The sequence below is a fragment of the Mytilus trossulus genome, chromosome 1 (assembly GCF_036588685.1).
Source record: "Mytilus trossulus isolate FHL-02 chromosome 1, PNRI_Mtr1.1.1.hap1, whole genome shotgun sequence".
Lineage (NCBI taxonomy): Eukaryota > Metazoa > Mollusca > Bivalvia > Mytilida > Mytilidae > Mytilus > Mytilus trossulus.
The window spans coordinates 37,336,182-37,358,682 of NC_086373.1; the positions used below are offsets into that span (position 1 = coordinate 37,336,182).

General features: G+C 32.0%; 1 protein-coding gene across 1 annotated transcript; it reads right to left on the reverse strand.

Annotated features, from left to right (window-relative positions):
* Positions 1-3,458: 3,458 nt before the first annotated feature.
* LOC134723488 (uncharacterized) lies at positions 3,459-22,482 on the reverse strand. The gene is made up of 13 exons (XM_063587088.1): positions 22,354-22,482; positions 20,671-20,722; positions 19,624-19,708; positions 17,563-17,622; positions 16,162-16,217; positions 15,703-15,807; positions 12,030-12,243; positions 11,549-11,650; positions 10,750-11,010; positions 8,959-9,082; positions 8,037-8,232; positions 7,368-7,676; positions 3,459-6,347 (listed from the first exon to the last, which is right to left on the reverse strand). Exons 1-13 carry the CDS (start codon positions 22,460-22,462, stop codon positions 4,694-4,696), a joined length of 3,327 nt encoding a protein of 1,108 aa, XP_063443158.1. The 5' UTR covers positions 22,463-22,482; the 3' UTR covers positions 3,459-4,693.
* Positions 22,483-22,501: the final 19 nt, after the last annotated feature.

The window sequence follows — 22,501 nt, forward strand, 5'->3', positions numbered from 1 at the left end:
GTAAAAATATGCAAGTGTTCGGTAAACAGGAAGTTGTTGAGTGATGAATCTGAAAACACATCACACGGTATAACTGACTTATATAAATCCTGAAACCAAATTTCAGAAATCCTTGTATTGTAGTTCCTGAGAAAAATGTGACGAAAATTTTCAACTTGGCTATCATGTGTAAAATCATACAAGTGTTCAGTAAACAGGAAGTTGTCAAATGATCAATCTGAAAACGCATCACACGGTATAGCTGACTTAGATAAACCCTGAAACCAAATTTCAGAAATTCTTGTGTTGTAGTTCCTGAGAAAAATGTGACGAAAATTTTCAACTTGGCTATCATGTGTAAAATCATACAAGTGTTTGGTAAACAGGAAGTTGTCAAGTAATCAATCTGAAAACGCATCACACGGTATAGCTGACTTAGATAAACCCTGAAACAAAATTTCAGAAATCCTTGTATTGCAGTTCCTGAGAAAAATGTGACGAACATTTTCAACTTGGCTATTATGTGTAAAATCATACAAGTGTTCGGTAAACAGGAAGTTGTCAAGTGATCAATCTGAAAACACATCACACGGTATAGCTGACTCAGATAAACCCTGAAACCAAATTTCAGAAATCCTTGTATTGTAGTTCCTGAGAAAAATGTGACGAAAGTTTCATGGGCCGGACTGACGGACGGACTGACAGACATCTAGGTAAAACAGTATACCCCCCCTTTTTTAAAGCAGGGGTATAATTAAAACTAGAGGCTCTAAAGAGCCTGTGTCGCTCACCTTGGTCTATGTGCATATTAAACAAAGGACACAAATGGATTCATGACAAAATTGTATTTTGGTGATGGTGATGTGTTTGAAGTTCTTACTTTACTGAACGATTTTGCTTCTTACAATTATATCTATCATGAACTTTGCCCATTAATAACAGAGAACTATATTTGGTAAAAATTTACATAAATTTACCAAATTAATGAAAATTGTTAAAAATTTACTATAAAGGGCAATAACTCCTTAAGGGGTCAATTGACCATTTAGGTCATGTTGACTTATTTGTAGATCTTACTTTGCTGAACATTATTGCTGTTTACAGTTTATCGCTATCTATAATAGTATTCAAGTATAACCAAAAACGGCAAAATTTCTTTAAAAATTACCAATTGGAGGGCAGCTACCCAACAACCAGTTGTCCAATTCATCTGAAAAATTCAGGGCAGATAGATATTGACTTGATTAACAATTTAACTTCTTGTCAGATTTGCTCTAGATGCTTTGGTTTCATAATTATAAACAAAAAACTGCATTTTACCCCTATGTTCTATTTTTAGCCGTGGCGGCCATCTTGGTTGAATGGCCAGGTCATCGGACACATTTTTCAAACTAGATACCCCAAAGATGATTGTGGCCTAGTAGTTTCAGTGGAGATTTTGTAAAAGATTACTTAGATTTATGAAAAATGGTTAAAGATTGACTATAAAGGGCAATAACTCCTAAAGGGGTCAACTGACCATTTTGGTCATGTTGACTTATTTGTAGATCTTACTTTGCTGAACATTATTGCTGTTTACAATTTATCTCTATCTATAATAATATTGAAGATAATAACCAAAAACAGCAAAATTTCCTCAAAATTACCAATTCAGGGGCAGCAACCCAACAACCAATTGACCGATTCATCTGAAAATTTCAGGGCAGATAGATCTTGACCTGATAAACATTTTTATCCCTGTCAGATTTCCTCAAAATGCTTTGGTTTTTGAGTTATAAGCCAAAAACTGCATTTTACCCCTTTGTTCTATTTTTAGCCGTGGCGGCCATCTTGGTTGGTTGACCAGGTCACGCCACACATTTTTTAAACTAGATACCCCAAAGATGATTGTGGCCAAGTTTGGATTAATTTGGCCCAGTAGTTTCAGAGGAGAAGATTTTTGTAAAAGATTACTTTAATTTACGAAAAATGGTTAAAAATTGACTATAAAGGGCAATAACTCCTAAACGGGTCAACTGACCATTTTGGTCATGTTGACTTATTTGTAGATCTTACTTTGCTGAACATTATTGCTGTTTACAGTTTATCTCTATCTATAATAATATTCAAGATAATAACCAAAAACAGCAAAATTTCCTCAAAATTACCAATTCAGGGGCAGCAACCCAACAACCGATTGACCGATTCATCTGAAAATTTCAGGGCAGATAGATCTTGACCTGATAAACATTTTTATCCCATGTCAGATTTCCTCAAAATGCTTTGGTTTTTGAGTTATAAGCCAAATACTGCATTTTACCCCTTTGTTCTATTTTTAGCTGTGGCGGCCATCTTGGTTGGTTGACCAGGTCACGCCACACATTTTTTAAACTAGATACCCCAAAGATGATTGTGGCCAAGTTTGGATTAATTTGGCCAAGTAGTTTCAGAGGAGAAGATTTTTGTAAAAGATTACTTTAATTAACGAAAAATGGTTAAAAATTGACTATAAAGGGCAATAACTCCTAAACGGGTCAACTGACCATTTTGGTCATGTTGACTTATTTGTAGATCTTACTTTGCTGAACATTATTGTTGTTTACAGTTCATCTCTAACTATAATAATATTCAAGATAATAACCAAAAACAGCAAAATTTCTTCAAAATTACCAATTCAGGGGCAGCAACCCAACAACCGATTGACCGATTCATCTGAAAATTTCAGGGCAGATAGATCTTGACCTGATAAACATTTTTACCCCCATGTCAGATTTGCTCTAAATGCTTTGGTTTTTGAGTAATAAGCCAAAAACTGCATTTTACCCCTATGTTCTATTTTTAGCCGTGGCGGCCATCTTGGTTGGTTGACTGGGTCACGCCACACATTTTTTAAACTAGATACCCCAATGATGATTGTGGCCAAGTTTGGTTTGATTTGGCCCTGTAGTTTCAGAGGAGAAGATTTTTGTAAAAGTTAATGACGACGGACGACGACGACGACGGACGACGGACGCCAAGTGATGAGAAAAGCTCACTTGGCCCTTCGGGCCAGGTGAGCTAAAAATAGAGTCTTTACAAACCTCTGACTTTAACACATTTCTAATAATTAAAATGATTTCAGGGTTATGACATATCCAATATTTTATATTCAATTTATGTACAATTTTAGTTAAAAAGACCTCATAAACAAATAATAATCAAATCTATAAATATTTACTTATTTCATTAGAAGTAAATAAAACTTATGAGATCAGGCAAATATTAACAATTTAAAAATCTAAATTGATAAATTAGATTTTTTAGACAGAAATATAAATATACAAGCAATAATGCTGAATATCTCTTTGAATCTACCAATAGTAAAACAAAACAAAGAAATACATAGGATAATCTTTTACAGTCTTGACATTTAAGGTATTGAAACTATTGACATAACCATGTAACTACAGAGGTAAAATAATTCCATCTCTCAAGTGGCTTATTTGTTAAATCAAATATTGTTTGGACCATAACTTTCATAATTTTTTAGCAGAAAGTCAGAGATCCTAGTTTATAAACAAAAATCTGAAGACATAACATTGAGGAATTCATTCTATGGAAAGTTTTTGCTATTCTTGTTTTTTTTATTTATTAATCTGCTTTTAACAGTAAAGATATTAAAGCCTCATGACAACCCCTGTCTGGTCTTATTTTATTGTTTTATTTTAAGGATAAACATGATAAAGAACAAAACCAAACTTGTTTCTTCTTATCAAAAAAGAGTTGAATAAAAAAAATCTGCTTGAAAAATATTTTTCTCTACATTATCTAGATAAAATAATGGAATTTAAAACTTCATAGTTTTGGACAAGAAATGTAGTAGACATAACTTTTGACTACATATGCTTTTAACTATTGATAGGGAAAATGTTTGTAACTTTTCACATACAAATTTTAGTGCCTTCCTTAATTTTTTATTCCATAAAAACAATAACATTTAGGCTTCGATTGCAATTTGTTAACCTGATGCATAGACAAATGACTATATCTTCCCTTCGCGACAAAAAATATGCAACAATTCAATCATAACATATGACACAAGTCTAACGTAACGGTACTCAAATTGCAACAAGTATCCTAATTGCACATATTTAGCAAAAATATCAGTGGAAATCTTAAAAGATTTTTTAGAGACTAAACAAGTTGTATTTTTAAGATCCAATAGTACGCACGTCTTTCAACATAGGTAAATATATCTAGATATACACAAAACGTTTACAGTATTTATCAACAGATGAAGTGTTTACTGAAAAAGCAAAATGTACTGACACGTCGCTAAGCGACATCATCAAAACATCATCTTTTTAAAATTAGCAAATACAATATGTTTCAAGTATCCATTTCTTAAAAAAAGAAGAGTAAGCATGGACAAATATTCAATTGTTCAAAATATTTGAAAAAAATAAACAAAAGCTCTGTTACTCGACTTTTGACGTTGCAAATTTAAGCATGGATGCAATTTGGGTACACCTCATTACAGAAGCATAGATGGTTTGGAGTTTAGTTCAGACCAATTTTTCTATGATTCCATATGAATGGAAAATCAAATTAGTTTACCTAATATAATAAAGAAGGATACGGCTACAAATAAACACAAAATGAAAATGTTTACCTTGATCTTAAAAAAACATAGTTGAAAAAACTGTCAAAATAGGTGCAATTTGGGTACCGTCACGTTATAACAATTATACTGTAACTAATCAATAACATAATAATCCTGAGTTGAATCATCAGCTCCATTCTTGTCCTCACCATTGTCATCATCACTGTTATCAGATGCTGTCAAATCTATCATACTGCTGTCTGCTGACTCCTCCCCTTTATCACCCTCATTATTCATAATAAACATACTACCCATCTGGCATGCAACTTTCCCAGGTGACTGATTCTTTACTGGTGACAAGTATGGTTTTATACTCTGGTTCTTCATTGGAGATTTCTTAGACTGGGAACCAGATGACATTGAAACTCCCAACGACCTTTGACTAACAACCGATTTGACTGGTGATACAAAGGGAGATAATGTCTCAATGCTTGCATCAGAATGCTGACTTCCTGTTGGAGGTAATGTTTCTTCACTGTCAGAAAAATCATCGCAGTCAATAGCTGTGTTTGAACAATTGCCACTAAACAATTTATCAACAGCTTTGGTCACACATTTTTCTATTGAGCTTATTTGACAATTCACAGAATCTTTACTTTGTAATGAATTGCTTCTAGACAATTTTCCTGATAATATTGATCTCTCCTCCTCATCTTCTGATTCCAGGTATAAAACAACACAATCATTATTACGGCCATTTGAATCCACTTTCTGTTTTAATCCCTTGTCTGTTCCACCATTACTAACAGTGTTCAATTTATTAGTTGCTATTGCCTCTTTACTGCCTTTCTCCTTGCTGTTTGATAAATTTGTAGTAACACCACTGACCTCTTTTTCACTTTTGTTCCCGCCATTAAATTTATCACTACACACCTCAGTGATCAAGATTTCGTTTTCACTATCATCAACATCACTTCCTTCATCTGAACCAAATAAATCATAACTAGAACTTATCTCTTTTTCATTTTTCTCATTCTTTCTGCTGCTTTTAGAGTTTGATTCTAGATTGATAATTTCACCATTGTTTTCATTGACACATACTTCTTGAGGTAGACTGTCACACACTGTACTACAGCTACTATCAATAATTGTAACTACTTCATTTGATTTATTTTGCGTTATATCAACCTCATGTTTTCTTGAATTTGATGTATTATTAGAACTTTGATTAGATTCATTATCGTTTTTACTAGCAACAAAACTGTCCATTTCACCTATCAAGTCACTTTCTAAACAAACATCTGATTCACTTTCCCTCCCATTGCTAAGCATTTGACCAATCTCTTTCTCTGCATCAAAATCTAATTTGGATATACTAGTTTCATTTGAATTTTTATTACCATTTTTTAAAAAGTTAATAAAGTTGTCTTCATACGAACCAGACCCATTTTGTATATTTTTAGTGTCTACTCTTTCATTTCCAAAAATATTTGTTTTAATTTCTTTCCTATCAATGTTTAATCTATCATTTTCCTGAGCATATACACTATTTTGTTTATCAGTTTTCATTCTGTCATCTACACAAGAATCTAGCTCATCACTTTTCTTTAAAGTGCTAATTCTGTCATCTTGACTAGAATCTAGCTTATCTTTTTTCTGTTCAGTTTTACACCTGCCATTTCTATTAGAATTTGATTGATCTGGCTGTTTCGAATTGACACCCCTGTCCCCACTCTCCTTCACATCAGCCTCCATCTCATCAACTGCATTTAGTAAACTCTGACCTGGGGTAGATAGAGTTTCACATCTATCAAAATTAATAGTAACTATGTCATAATTAAGCAGTATAAACATAGGAATTTACTATACTACAAGTACTGTGGAATTATTTATTTTCATGGGTACCAATTTTTGGGGTTTAGGTAAACTTGCAATTTTGTGGATATTGGATTTCATGGTTTTGCAAAATTCATATATATTCATATAGAAAATTTGTATTTTGTTAAACTTTAAATTCTTGGTTCTTCTTTACCCATGAAATCCACGAATTTGGTACCCAATGAATAATGATGAATCCACAGTATATAAGAACATGTGCATAATTCATTTTTTTGTCAGTCAACATAGAAGAAAACTTTAAAAAAAACAAAACAAAAAAAAACCAATTGGCAAGTCTTTAATAAATATATTTTTTCACTTTGAAAGACAAAATTTAGAAATGCTGTGAAATTATCAATGAATAAAGGCAACTGTGATATTGCAAGGGTAGATATAAGATGCTACTTAAAGGGAAAAGAGTGCAAGTAAAAACATCCTATTAGTTGTTTTCATCCTGAGCATTTGGTTTCTGGTGGATAGTTGTCTCTTTGTCAATCATACCATATCTTCTCAAATATGTAAATATTCCTAAAAATTTGTGAATCACATCGAATTCCATATGTCAAAACAGTTTACATTTCAAGAACTCATTCTTTTAGAAATAACAAAGGTTATACAGTGACCTAATTGTTAATTTCTGTATCAAATGGTCTCTTGTTTAGAGTTGTCTCATAGGCAATCATACCCAATCCTCTTTTTTATAAATCTGGAAAAAAGATGATTGATTGTTGGTTGCTTAATGTCCAGTTGCAAATATTTCATGCATGTTCAGGACGATGAAAACAAAATACTCTTTAAGAACCTTAAACTGGTACTGTGACATTTTTCTCTTCATTTACTGCTTTTGCAGATGTTTTTTTAACCATTTTACTGTTTAACTTTATTCTGTTATTTCACGTGTTTAAAAAATCATTGATATAGTATGAGTTCTATTGTCAAAAATATGTACCTGGAGATTGAGGGTGGCTCCTGTATATCATCTGTAGCATCATGATCAAATCCTATACTGTCTACTACATCATCCCTGTTTGGTCCAGACGTGTCCCCTTCACTGTTATCACAACCTTCTTCAGGTATTTTATATTCACCAGCTTCCAGTGATTTTGTTGGTACAACTACAGCTGTCGTCTGCTCATCATCATCATCTATACATACTCTGCACTCTAAAGCATCAGATTTACTGCCTTGAGATTCTTGGAACTCATGTTCATCTAATGCATCTAAAAGACTTTGTCCTGGCAGTGACAAAGACTGGGGTCTAGAAAAATATAATATAATTTCAAATTAAAGATAAAGATTAAGGATTTTTGGGGTATTGTTAAAACAAAATGTAAAAACGAAAAAAAACACCACCAAAATTTCAAAAATGTGCAATAGATTTAAAACATCACACAATATAACATGCTGACATGAAGCTCAAAACTATATTTCAGAGAGTGTTAATGTATTTCTTAATGATAATTCGAATTGACAGAGGCAATGCTATGTGCACACATTCCTTGGAGTGGAAGCATCACTAATAGCTTTACAATTAGAATATAGATTGGCAGAATCAAAAACTGAAAAACCCTTCCTTTATATAATGACAAAAAACTGTATAAAAAACCCTGATTCTTACCTGTTTTGTTTATCAGCTTCCTGATCACTTTGTTCACAGATATCACTCATTTCACTATCACTTCTGTTACTACCTGCATAAGAACTGTGTTCATCCTCATCAGTGTCTACCTCACTCGTTATTCTTGACTTCTTGGCAGGTGGGTAAATCTTTTCTGGGGTGCCAAAATTCAGGTCAATAGAATCACTTGAATTTTCTAATAAGGAAAGCAGAATATAATATAATTTGAATAGTTCAGTGTATAATCCACAACTGAAACATGAAAAGCATAATTATTCTCCTGATGATATGTCATAATTGTCATGATACATGAATTATTATCTTTTATGAAAATAATTTCTGATGAGTAAAACAAAAAGTGCAGAAAATATAATAACTTAAATAATAATCTCTTTTTAAAGTTTGTCTGATTAATATCCAAAATCAGAACAGAGATACAGAATGCATGCAGACTTCAAATTAATAAACCAATGTGATGTTATTACCATATAAAACGTCATTAAAATTAAAAAAAAAAAAATCATCTTTTTTCTAACTACATTTTACTAAATGAGGATTCAAATTTATTATAGACTTACAAAATAAATGCAAGCATTAAATTCTGAATGTATCTAATGAAGATTATTGCTTTCGCTAGTTATCACATGGGTTGCCATGAAGTATCATCTACAGTTTTTGTTAGAACTGTACTGAGATTATGACAAGATGTATACAGCATGAATTTTGCTCATTCTTGAAGGTCATACAATGACCTAGAGATGTTCAAACTGCTATATCATTTGGAGTCTTTTGAAGTGTTGTCTCATTGGCAATCATAAATGATACCACATCTTATTTTCATATATGGTAAGTACGAAGAAAAATATTAATGAAAAGTAAAAGTATGACCACATAGTACAGGTCTCTATTTGCTAGATTTTACCTGAAATTGTCCTCTTCTTTGTGAATTTTGACCTTCTGAGTTTTCCAAGTAATCTTGGTTTCTGAGAATCACATATCTTCTTACTGTTCTTTAATTTCAGGAATTCATTCAAACGTCCTTGGACCTGTGAAACATATAGACATTATGATTAGTCATATCCTTTACAAAGATAATTATCCATTAAACTGTAAACTCGGTACTTATTTATTTTTAACCAGATGCTCTACAGGGTGCAGCTTTATACTACCGCAGAGGTTGAACCCTGAACGGTTGGGGCTAGTATGGACACAACATTCAAGCTGGATACAGCTGTGAATTTGGATTGTGATTAAATAGTTGCCACAGCATAGGTTTCCGACAAAGAATGAATGTAGTCTAATGAACTTAAATTTTTTTTTGCTTTTTTGCTTTTGAGGAATTCACTATGCTTTTGATTATTAATCCTCTCAAGAAAAGAAGAAATTTTATTGAATTTCTGAAATCTGAAATGAAAAAAATTGAACCACCCAAAAAAAGATTTGTTTCACCTCCCCCTTTTCCTTATTACAAAAAAGATCTCAATTCAAATTTCTAATGGAGTTTGCAACAATAACTACTCTCATTTCAATACATTATAAAATATTAAAATATAAAATGTCATACAGTCATAGTTAAAATTAATATTAATGAATAGTAACTTCTAAAAAATAAATGGGGAATGTGTCCAAAGGGACACAGATGATGCCCATGCTAACATATAACATTATAAAAGGACATAACTCAAGAACTATACAAGTGAAGCTGACAAAAATTGAACTTAAACTGAGTTTAGAGGTAATAAGCATTATATACACATTTCATTAAATTTAGTTGAGACAAACTTAAGTTCAGAAAATAAAAACTAAAAAAATCTACAATTTTTCCATTTGTAAAGGGGCATAACCCTAGAAAGGTGATCAAAGTGCTTGTAATCACTGAATGGTAAAGACTGCTTTAGTCTATCAGTTGGTAGTAAAGTGAATATTGCATTGTATATTGTATATAGCATTGATTTAAGTTGATTCAACTACTATTCTGGACAAAGAAAGATAACTCTAATTTTCAAAGATTTCATAAAGCATTGGTTTTAGGTGATTCAACAAACATTCTGGACAAAGAAAGATAACACCAATTTATTGTCTTGAAACTACCAAAATGCTTGTTTTTGGCCCTTTATTCATAGACTGTTTGCACAATAACCCACAAAATATATCCCAACCTACTTATGGTATTAAACATTGTGGTACAATTTCAGAACAATTGAAATACTTATACACAACTTTTTGTACTGACACTAGATAAATGGTTGTTTTGGGCCTATTTGGACCCCTAATTCCTAAACCTTAGGAACCATAACCCCCAAAATCAATCCTAAGCTTCCTTTTGTGGTTATGAACATTGTGTTAAAATCTCACTGATTTCTATTAACTTATACTAAAGTTATTATCTGGAAACCATTCGTCTTGGGACAATGACTATGTGATTCCAATGTACGACTGCAATTTTTTTGGCAGTTGTATAAAAATGCGGAAACTGTGGCGAAAACGATTTTGCCACAATGATATTTCATATTTCAAATTTTAAAAGCCATTTTTTTATACATTTTTTTTCTGAAATTGTAATTACCAATCTCACATTTGTGTTCATTCTTTAAAGTAATTGTTGAAGAGTTAATTGATTATAACATGAACCGAGTAAATACACAAAATCTTAAGACACATAACTTTTTTCTGTCCTTTTCAGGATGATAAGATGTGTAACTAGTTTACCTACCTTCATAATAGTATCATCTAGCATTGGCTTTACATTTGGTCTGACAAATTTTGGCTGAAGATAGGTCACTAAATCTTTGACCTCTGTGTACGACGAATGAAATGAATAACATACTCTGTTTATAAATCCTTTCTTAATTACAATATGACTTAGATCAAAGTTTCGCAACATAGTAAAGTACATTGTGGATGGAAGTATCACCATTACTTTCAATTCTGCGGCTGGCTTACCCCATGGTAGACTATCTGATGGCCATTTTCCCTGAAAGAATTACAATACACTGTACAGCAGCTTGAAGTGTTATTTTCAACAATTTAAAATATCCCTTAAACAAGAAGAAACCAGAATGATAAAAGTGACCTAAAGTCAAACTTGATCTGTGTTTTGTGATAATAATTATTGGTAAAAGTTTTATAATATTTGGTTGAGGCAAACTTAAGTTAGAGAATGGAAATCAACTTTGGGACGTACAGACATACATGCAAACTGACAAGGGTAAAACCTAAACCCTTCTCTACAGCAGGGCCATAATCAATTTGTAAACTGACATATTATTTCTGGAATAATTGCATTTCAGGATGACTAATAGTGGGATTACTACATGATACTGCAAATTCTATAAAATAAGTATATGATCATACAATATGCAAATGACAATTATTCAAACTCTGCTGAAAATATTTTGGATAGTTTCAGAGATTTTTTTGTTAAGCAGCTACTGAAATTTGTCTTCCAAATGATTCTTTCTCACAATACTACTTACAATAACTTTGAAATTATCTTTTTAAAAAGATTTTACCTTGCAGGCATGTACCGGTGTTTCTGTAGGATCGCTGGTGAAAATATCTTTTAGACCTGGAATTTGTTTATATATTTCACATTTCTCTTTAGAGACATATACCTGAGAAAAATAAAAAAATAAATAGCATCTTCTTTTTTGTATGTATTACACTATATCTTAAGAGTAAAATCTATTATATTTTAATCAAATTAATGGACTATTTCGACATTTAAATTCAAAAACCAATTAGCCACAAAGATTAAATTTTCATTTCTTTTGATTTGATGAGATAAAATTAGTGTCAGTCAACTTACCAATTTTATTTCTGAAAATACATTTGGTAATACATGTACATGTAGTAAAAGGCTTTTATGAAAATCCTTTAACTAGCTCAGGAGATGAAATATGTGCATACATGTAAATAGATTTGTAGATGAACCCTTAATCATTACATATCCTTACAAGCAGCAATAAAACTATTAAATAGATGACAAATTACCTTATACCCAGTTTTTATACTGACTTCCTTCATCAAATGTTCATGTCCATACTGAGTTCGTGCTGTAAAATGTACAACATAATTTGGTCCTTTTCCTATCCATTCCTTGACCAGATTATAAACAGCATTAGCACTGTCCTCACGACTTGGGATATAAATAGAGCTCTCATGGCAGAATGTTGTATCTATGTATAAGCTGTCAATAGGTTTTACACTGAAAATGTAAAAAAAAAAAATGTTCTCAACTAATATACTTTAACTAATAAAATTGGGATAAAAATGTTTATCTAATGAAATAAGGCCAGCCCAATGTAACATTTAGAATAGAGATGTGCATTGGCTTATATATGTGGTCTTAGAACTTAAAACTAGAGGCTCTAAAGAGCCTGTGTCGGTCACCTTGGTCTATGTGAATATTAAATAAAGGACACAGATGGATTCATGACAAAATTGTTTTTTGATGATGTGTTTGTAGATCTTACTTTACTGAACATTCTCGCTGCTTACCAAGATATCTATCTATAATGAACTTAGCCCAGAAGTTTCAGAGGAAAACGTTAATGAAAATCTCTAAATTTTTTGAAAATTGTTAAAAATTGACTATAAAGGGCAATATCTTTTTAGAGGGTTAACTGACCATTTTGGTCATCATCATGTTGACTTATTTTTAGGTCTTACTATGCTGTACATTATTAGTGTTTACAGTTTATCTCTATAATAATACACAAGATAATAACAAAAAACAGCAAAATTTCCTTAAAAATAACAATTCAGGGGCAGCAACCTAACAACCAGTTGTCCAATTCATCTGAAAATTTCCGGGCAGCTAGATCTTGACCTGATAAACAATTTCACCTCCTGTCAGATTTGCTCTATATGATTTGGTTTTTGAGTTATAGGCCAATACTGCATTTCCCCTATGTTCTATTTTTAGATATGGAGTCCATCTTGGTTGGTAAGCTGAATCACCAGACACATTTTTTTAAACTAGATACCCCAATGATGATTTTGGTCATGTGTGGTTTAATTTGGCCCAGTAGTTTCAGAGAAGAAGATTTTTTGTAAAACTGTACTGATTTATGAAACTAGAGGCTCTAAAGAGCGTGTGTTGCTTACCTTGGTCTATGTGAATATTGAACAAAAGACGCAGATGGATTCATGACAAAATTGTGTTTTGGTGATGGTGATGTGTTTGTATCTCTTACTTTACTGAATATTCTTACTGCTTACAATTATCTCTATCTATAATGAACTTGGCCCAGTAGTTTCAGAGGAGAAGATTATTGTAAAAGATTACGAAAAATGGTTAAAAATTGACTATAAAGGGTAATAACTCCTAAAGGGGTCAACTGACCATTTCGGTCATTTGACTCATTTGTAAATCTTTCTTTGCTGAACATTATTGCTGTTTACAGTTTATCTCTATCTATAATAATATTCAAGATAATAACCAACAGCCGGTTGTCCAATTCATCTGAAAATTTCATGGCAGATAGATCTTGACCTGATAAACAATTTTTACCCCATGTCAGATTTGCTCTAAATGCTTTGGTTTTTGAGTTATAAGCCAAAAACTGCATTTTTCCCCTATGTTCTATTATTAGCCGTGGTGGCCATGTGGTTGGTTGGCCAGGTCATGCTAACCATTGTAAACTAGATACCCCAATGATGATTGTGGCCCAGTTTGGTTTAATATGGCCCAGTAGTTTCAGAGGAGAAGATTTTTGTAAAAGCTAACGACGGACGAAGACAGACGAGGGACGCAGGACGCAAAATGATGAGAAAAGCTCACTTGGCCCTTTGGGCCAGGTGAGCTTAAAAATTGACTATAAAGGGCAATAACTCCTAAAGGGGTCAATTGAACATTTTGGTCATGTTGACTTATTTGTAAATCTTACTTTAATGAACATTATTGCTGTTTACAGTTTATCTCTATCTATAATAATATTCAAGATAATAACCAAAAACCGCAAAATTTCCTAAAAATTACCAATTCAGGGGCAACGTCGTTTCAGAGAAGAAGATTTTTGTAAAAGTTAACGAAGCAGGACGCCAGAGGTGGACACCAAGTGATAAGAAAAGCTCACTTGGCCCTTTGGGCCAGGTGAGCTAAAAATGTAATCAGTCATTTACCTTGATGGTCCAATATGCAAAATCTAAATAAATCCAATAATATATTATTTTTTATGAAATGAAACAAAATTTAATTTTGGACTTATTGGACCTCAATGTTGACCAATACAAAAACAGGCCCAAAATCCAAAATCAAAACACAAGACTAGATTCAGCATTATAAGAAATTGCAAGTAATCAAGACTTTGAATCAAACCTAATTAAAATTGTCTATAAATATGCCATTCATACTAAGTACAATGTATTAGAACGTATTGTTTTAGACTCTTTTTGGCCATAAGTTCCTAAACAGTTAGCACCATAACCTCCAAAATCAATTCTAACCTTCTTTTTTTTTGGTATGTATCCTTGTGGCATAATATCATAGAGATTCCATACATTTATACTAAAGTTATTGTCTTGAAACCAAATGTGTTCGGACAACAATGATGAGGACAATGACATTGCCATACCAGTATACAAACTTTTACAGGTCTATAAAATAGGATATCAGGTCCGTTCGTTCCCAATATACTTTCGCACCCTACACGTTCGCACTCTACATGTTCACTCCCAATTTAAATTCAAATTCCAGTTGAATAATTGGAAAATCATTATTGTTGTTTTTAATTGCTTTCGTGTAAATACAGAATGTCTTTATAGCTTGGTATGAGTAAAAAATTGATAATTTTAAATGAAAAACACAAAAGATAATTGTTTTTAACAGCTTGGTCCCTTTGATCTGAAACAATGAAACAATAAAATATAGCAATACACAGTTATAACTAAAACATGATCAAACATGATAAAATTTATTCAACACGCATAAAAAAAAATGTAGTCAGAATCTCACTCAATTTTGAAACAAAGTTATAGCAATACACTAACCAAAACATGATAAAGAGTTATTCAACACAAAATAAGATGGTGACAGAGTTCCACTTTATTTAGAAAGGAATATTATTTTTTTTAACAATACACTATCCAAAACATAATAAAGATTTTTTCAACACAATAAAAAATGCTGTCTCACTTTATTTTGAGACAACGAAAACAATTATACTTATAAGAATACTACTTGCCAAAACTTGATTACAAAGTTATTAAACCCAAAACCAAGTAAAACTGGGCTCGAACATGTAGGGTGCGAACGGACTTTGGGTGCGAACATGTAGGGTGCGAAAGTGAAAGGGTGCGAACATGAGTGGGTGCGAACATGAATGGGCGCGAACGGACCCGGATTCATAAAATAGTTGTTTTAAGCCTCTTATCAAGATACAGTAATTTCTGAAATTATTTCAGGCGTTTATTATTTTTGTCATTTAAGACTAAAATGCAATTTGAATTTTTGCAATATTGACAAAAATCCTGTTTAATTTGTATAGAAAAATTCAAAATGCAAGTTTAAATTAACGCAATTTTAACTCTGTGACATAATTATAAAAACATCACAATAGCTTCTGAGTTTAGAGATACCATCTTTTAATAAAGCAGAGGTCAAATATAACAGAGGGATAATTAGGCCTCTGTAATAGAATGTTTCTGTATTGTCTGTTCATACCTCCCATTTTTGTCATGAAGAGCTGAGATATTGGTAATTTGTTGACTGTCCCATCTAAAATCTCCGGTGTATAAACAAAAACCTTCTTCTCCGTCAAACAGAAACCTGAAAATATCATTAAGAATGTCACCTTGTTCAGACTTCAAATCTAATGAAATTTTTATTTTAATTTCTCAATTTAATGTGAATTACTTACCCTTTTTTTAAATATGGACTTATTTGAAAAATAAACAAATTACAATTTTTTAAAAGAGAAAACCCTTATTATTTATGATAAAAACTGAGATCAGCGTTTAGGAAGACCATTTGGGTTAGCATAAAACAAAAAAAATATTTAAATTTCAAAAGTGTTAACTCAAAATTTTGAGTAAAAGCTGAAATATATATAATATATTAATGCGGATAAAGTTGAGCATTTAAAAATAGAAGATGAAATGGACTAGAATCAAAGATACTTACATAACAGAACCAGGACAATGAGATGCATTAATCAGAGTGACTTCAACAGCACCAATCTGAAATTAATAATCACAAGGCACTGTACAATTTTAGATTTCGCCTATCAGATTAAGCGACAATATGCAATGGTGTACTCACTCACGGTGGATTTATTAATTTTTTCTTGGGTATCAATTTTCATAGATTGAGGAAAACTTGTAATTTCAGAGATATTTGAATTTTGTGGTTTTGCTAATCTCTCTCTGCATGAAATACCCATAGAAAATTTGTTATTTGTTGGACATATGAATTTTTAGTTCACCTGTGTCAATGAAACCCACGAAAATTGGTATCCAACGAATATAATGAATCTACATGTACAATATTTCTACAAAACTTGTAATACAATGATTACACATTTGAGTTCAGAACTGGGAATGGTAAAGAATTATCACTACATCAGTGAAATAAAAGTACAGCAGTTTTGAAAGAAAACAATTGTTTCATCTTATCTTTTACATACTGTGGATTTATTTATTTTCATAGAAAAACTGGTTGTTTTGGCAAGGTCTGCATACATTCCCTTAGAAAATTTGTAAGTTGCTGAACATTTAAATTTGTGGTTCCCCTGTATTCATGAAAGTTGGTATCCAACAAATATTATTGAATCCAAAGTACATGCCTGTACAATATTTTTACATTGACTGAATGTTACCACTCAGATGATTAAAAAAAAATTAAAAGAAAAAATATTGAAATGAAAAGCAATTTGCATATGTCAGACAAAAAAGTTTGTCATGATGTTGTATCTTTAAAGAAATAAATAAAATTTTACTACAGTCAGATGCGATTTTTACAGCCTTAACATGCTAAAACCAAGGCAACTGCTGTGAAAGTACTTTTATTCGTGGGGTACCAATTTTCGTGGTTTTTGTGGATGACTTTATCCACGAATTTAAGTGTCCAATGAAATAAAACAACCATTGTCCAAATGAAGACATGGAAAGATCCCCATCAGAAGGTTTGACTACTGATATGATCTAGAGAATGTATTGAGTAAGGCCAAATCTGAGAATACTTTAATAGCAGTTAACAGAACATAACAGCATGCAGGATTATACCCATTTAATCTTTAATAATTTAAACTGTACAACTTCCGATCTTTTAATTCTCATAAAAAATACTTTTGATCAATAAAATTCAGATTTCCGGTATTAATATGCTTGTATGATAAAGTGTTCATTTTATATCCTCATAGTTCTCGTACATATGGGAAATAATAATCTAAAACAAATCGCCCATATGGGCCAATGAATTAACACATTATAAATGATATACAGTTAGCATATATAAAACAATGAAAATAAACAATGCAGACACTTTGAACTATAATCCTTGTCTTATGGATAATGATTTATTTACCTTGCAAGACCCTTGCTGTGGAATTGACACCTTATTTGGCACATCGATAGGTAACACTTTCTGAAAAATAATGCATCTAATATACTCATAAAACAAATGATGTACCACTTCTTTCAAAATATTTCTGTAGTAGTTTTGTATCAAGAAATAAACTGAGTTTAAAATTGAGAATGGAAATAGGGAATGTGTCAAAGACACAACCTGACCCTAAAGCAGACAACAGCTGAAGGTCACCAATGGGTCTCCAATGAATCGAGAAACACCTGATCTGTTTAATTTTCTTTTTAGTACAGTGTTGAATTATACTTTATGCAAAACTCAGAAACCATAGAACAGCAATATACAAGGTGTTTTCCACATGACAAAGAAATTCAATGATTTTGAAATCAAAATTTGGTGACACTGACATAGTAAATAAATTTAAAAACTCCTGTGATGCTCTGTGAAAGTACTGTAAATGAGACAATTATCCACAGAAGGCAAAAAAAACAAACCATAAAGGATATAATTAGCTTATGAACAGGTCATTCATCATAAGCAACAAATGGCATGGGAATGACAAAAGGTTAAAAAATGCAAATGAGAAAACCAATGGCCTGATTTGTTATGAAACAATAAAAACAAGAGTTCACACACTGAAATGTCTCGCCTTCTTTACTTATCCTTGATACTATCTTGATAGACCTAAATATAAAGCTTTATTACATCTGTCACATACACTCAACATCAACCAAGAAAATGAAACATTGATCAATGAACCATGAAAATGAGGTCAAGGACAGATGAACTATGCCAGGCAGACATGTACAGCTAACAATTCTTCAATACAACAAATATAGTTGACTAATTGCTTATAAATAAAGAAAAACAGACCAAAACACAAACACTTAAACTTAGCAATGGACCGTGAAAATGAGGTCAAGGTCAAATAAAACCTGAGTAACCGACATATAGATCATAAAATATTTCCATACACCAAATATAGTTGACCCAATGCATAAAGTATTAGAAAAATAGACCAAAACTAAAAAACTTAACTTTGACCACTGAACCATGAAAATTAGGTCAAGGTCAGATGACTCCTGTCAGCTAGACATGTACACCTTACAATCATTCCATACACCAATTATAGTAGACCTATTGCATATAGTATAAGAAAAACAGACCAAAACATAAAAACTTAACTATAACCACTGAACCATGAAAATGAGGTCAAGGTCAGATGACACCTGCCAGTTGGACATGTACACCTTACAGTCCTTCCATACACCGAATATACTAGACCTATTGCTTATAGTATCTGAAATATGGACTTGACCACGAAAACTTAACCTTGTTCACTGATCCATGAAATGAGGTCGAGGTCAAGTGAAAACGGTCTGACAGGCATGAGGACCTTGCAAGGTACGCACATACCAAATATAGTTATCCAATTACTTATAATAAGAGAGAATTTAACATTACAAAAAATATGAACTTTTTTTTCAAGTAGTCACTGAACCATGAAAATGAGGTCAAGGACATTAGACATGTGACTGACGGAAAGTTCGTATCATGAGGCATCTATATACAAAGTATGAAGCATCCAGGTCTTCTACCGTCTAAAATATAAAGCTTTTAAGAAGTGAGCTAACACCGCCGCCGCTGCCGCCGGATCACTATCCCTATGTCGAGCTTTCTGCAACAAAAGTTGCAGGCTCGACAAAAAATATAGCATATGCAACAACCAATGAAAATCACTAAATTCCAGCTTCTATTTAGGAACAGGTACATTGAAACATATAATCATGCTAACAAACAGCTAAGTAAATGGCTTATAAATGCAATGAAGTTATATTGCATAGACGATATAAAGATTATTAATTGAAATATTTGTTAATCAACTACATTGAACACTAATTAAGCACCAAGGTCCCTACTGAATGTTATGTAACCAACTTTTTTCTCTATCTGAAGTTCCAAATAACACGAAACATGAAGGTTAAATATGACAACAAATAAATGATGAATTCTCAAACTAAACCTGACATATAAAGCTTCAATAAATCTAAACATGCATACCACATAATGTTCCAAATGACTGTACTTTGGTTTTTCTAGTAAGAGCAGTTTTGTAACTTCTGAACAATACAGAAATACATCAGAACTGAAAACAATATTAAAACAAAAATCAGTAATTAAAGAGTGTAATTCATGATCAATTAGGGCTTGTATATTTTTTCACTAAAGACTTAAAACAAATAAAAGCATACAATACACATTCAAAAGCAAAATACATTTGTACAACATTCATACTGTATATAAAATTTAACTCATTCACAGTCATTAAAATAGCAACATAAATGAAACAGAAAGCTCTCATATTCCAATCAAAATTAGGACATTTTTTTTTTATTGTAAAATGGAAATCATTGACCATACCTTGATTGCAGAATAATGAACAGATTTCTTATAAAAAAATATGGTATTTAGTTTAAGTTTAACTGAATTTGTCGGTTCATATCTTTAATATTACAGCCAACATATTAATGTTACAAAATTTTTACAACATTTGTCATTTCCTAACGTTTTATGAAACTTCTTACTTATGTAGCCCCCCCTTTTCCCCATCATTTTTTTCTCTCAATTCAAACAACACTAAATATAAGAAAGGAAATCAAAGTCTAAAACATGTAGCAGAATAATGCTGCATTTGTCACAATTAAACTTAATAAAAATTCAAGAAATTGACTAATAACTGTCTGAGAGGTGGATTATTGAAATTAAAAGTTAGCAGAGTACGTTATGAGATCTCATAAACATGTTTAACCACGCCGCATTGTTGCACCTGTCCCAAGTCAGAAGCCTCTGGCCTTTGTTAGGCTTGTATTTTTTTTTAATTCTAGTTTCTTGTGTATAAATTGGAGTTTAGTGTTGCGTTCATTGTTCATTATCACAGAAATAGTATATATATTTGTGTAGGGGCCAGCTGAAGAACGCCTCTGGGTACATGAATTTCTCGCTGCACTGAAGACCTATTGTTGACCTTCTGCTGTTGTCTGTTCTATGGTCAGGTTGCCTCTTTGATGCATTCCCCATTTCCATTCGTAATTTTATATTTACACTCACCTGGCCTGTAACATTTCAAAGAAAGTTGGTCTATCTAATCCCACAGTATGATCTAAAATATAAACAAAATAATAACAGTAATCATCCCAAAATATGAAGAGGTTCATGATGTCATGCCCTCAGGGGAGGTGGCTACATGTACTTCAATACATAGTACTTAATTGATAGGGGTGCCGCAGGGGTTCTGTAACCCCAACTTTTTCATATAAACTAGATTTGAAAAAATGTATACCTTTTCATATATTGTGCAGGTAAAAATGTAACCTTTTCCCATATTGTTTGGGTTTCATGTAGTGTGTAATGCAAGAGTGAAACATTAAAAAAGATGACAGACGAAGAAGTTATAGAACTTAATTGACAGTATCATATATTTTGGATAGTTTTCACAGCCTTTTCACATATTTTCAAGCTTTACCAGGTGACTTATTCCAGCGGCACGTCCTATCACCAAGGGGATCTGCTTTCCCTTCCGAAACACCTGAGATCACCCCCAGTTTTTGGTAACGTTTATGCTGCTCATGCAGTCTTTAGTTTTTTATAATGTGTTTGGTGTACTGTTGGTGTTCATCTTTTATTAGCCAAGGCATTGCCAGTTAATTTTTCTACTAATGAGTTTGAATGTCCCTTTGTCTCTCTTTTTTATGCGTAAGATATGTTTATTATAATTAGTTGTTTTTCACTGTTTAGTCACTATCTCTAATGTTCTTATGGTCTTTGTGATACTTTTTTTTTTATAATTTATAGATCTATGATACACAAATCAGGAAACATAATAAGAACCATGAGAGTGACTCTTTCACAGCAATTGTTGTCTTTAAGAGGGCTTGCAGTTATAAATCGTTTTTGGTTTTTTTATTAAATATAGGATTTCGCTTTTTTTTTCTATAAATAAACTTTATTATATACTTAATAGAAAAAATAAACTTTATCATATACATGTACTTAATAGAAAAATAGAATTAAAAAAATGGGATCACTATTCATTTACGCTCACAATCTACATGTATCTGCGTTCCAAAGACGTATGTCATGTGTTTATTTGAAGGTACTTTTTTCTGTTGAACTAATGGGAGAAATATAGGTAATATCAAAATAAGAAGATTACTAAATTACAAAAATCACCTAAATCTTATAATTGTTTAGTTTAAGTACAGCTAATTTAAGAATAATAATAAATAATATACTTATGAGTTAAAATAGATATTTCAATTTTAATGCAAAAAAGGCATTTTAGAACCAAAGTGAGATAATTTGGAGCTTTTTCAATGATATAAATATTTTAAAAGTAATCTGTGGCCAAAATGAATAGATTTTCTTTGTGTTGATTTTAATACCAAAAGGTAACAATTAATAGTGTAATAAATAAAATTTGTATTGAAAAAAAAAAGTTAAAAATTTTTCTGAAAATTTAATTTTTGTACTATGCTACTGAGATATTGTGACACCAAATCACCTGCACTGCATGTGCATGTAGCCGTCCCGCTAGACCACACGACCACCTGGGCTTCATGAAAATGAAGCTTTCGGTTGCCGGGTGTAACCTTTCCACGTCAGTTTTAATCTAGCGTTCTACTACAGTACATAATATATAAGACATGAAGATGTTATTGAATATATGTTCCTGATTCACATCAGCATGATCAGTGTAGATTTATGTTGTCACATATGTTCTGGTTTTATTACCCTCGTGAATATGGGAGAGGAAAAAACATTTGGATTTCAAGTTTCTCCCATCAAATCTGTCAATTGACAAATTACGGTACTCTCGCATCTGTCCACAAAAACAACTCATAGTGCAGCTCCCTGTGCACTTTTCTTCTTTATACTCGCC

Coding starts and splice junctions, on each gene's coding strand:
- LOC134723488 (XM_063587088.1), bottom strand. CDS start 22,462: ATGAGTTGTTTTTGTGGACAGATGCGAGAGTACCGTAATTTGTCAATT. Junction 17,623..19,623: donor GTCATTTGGAACATTATGTG/GTATGCATGTTT, acceptor ATTATTTTTCAG/AAAGTGTTACCTATCGATGT. Junction 9,083..10,749: donor TAGATGATACTATTATGAAG/GTAGGTAAACTA, acceptor TATGTTTCACAG/GTCCAAGGACGTTTGAATGA.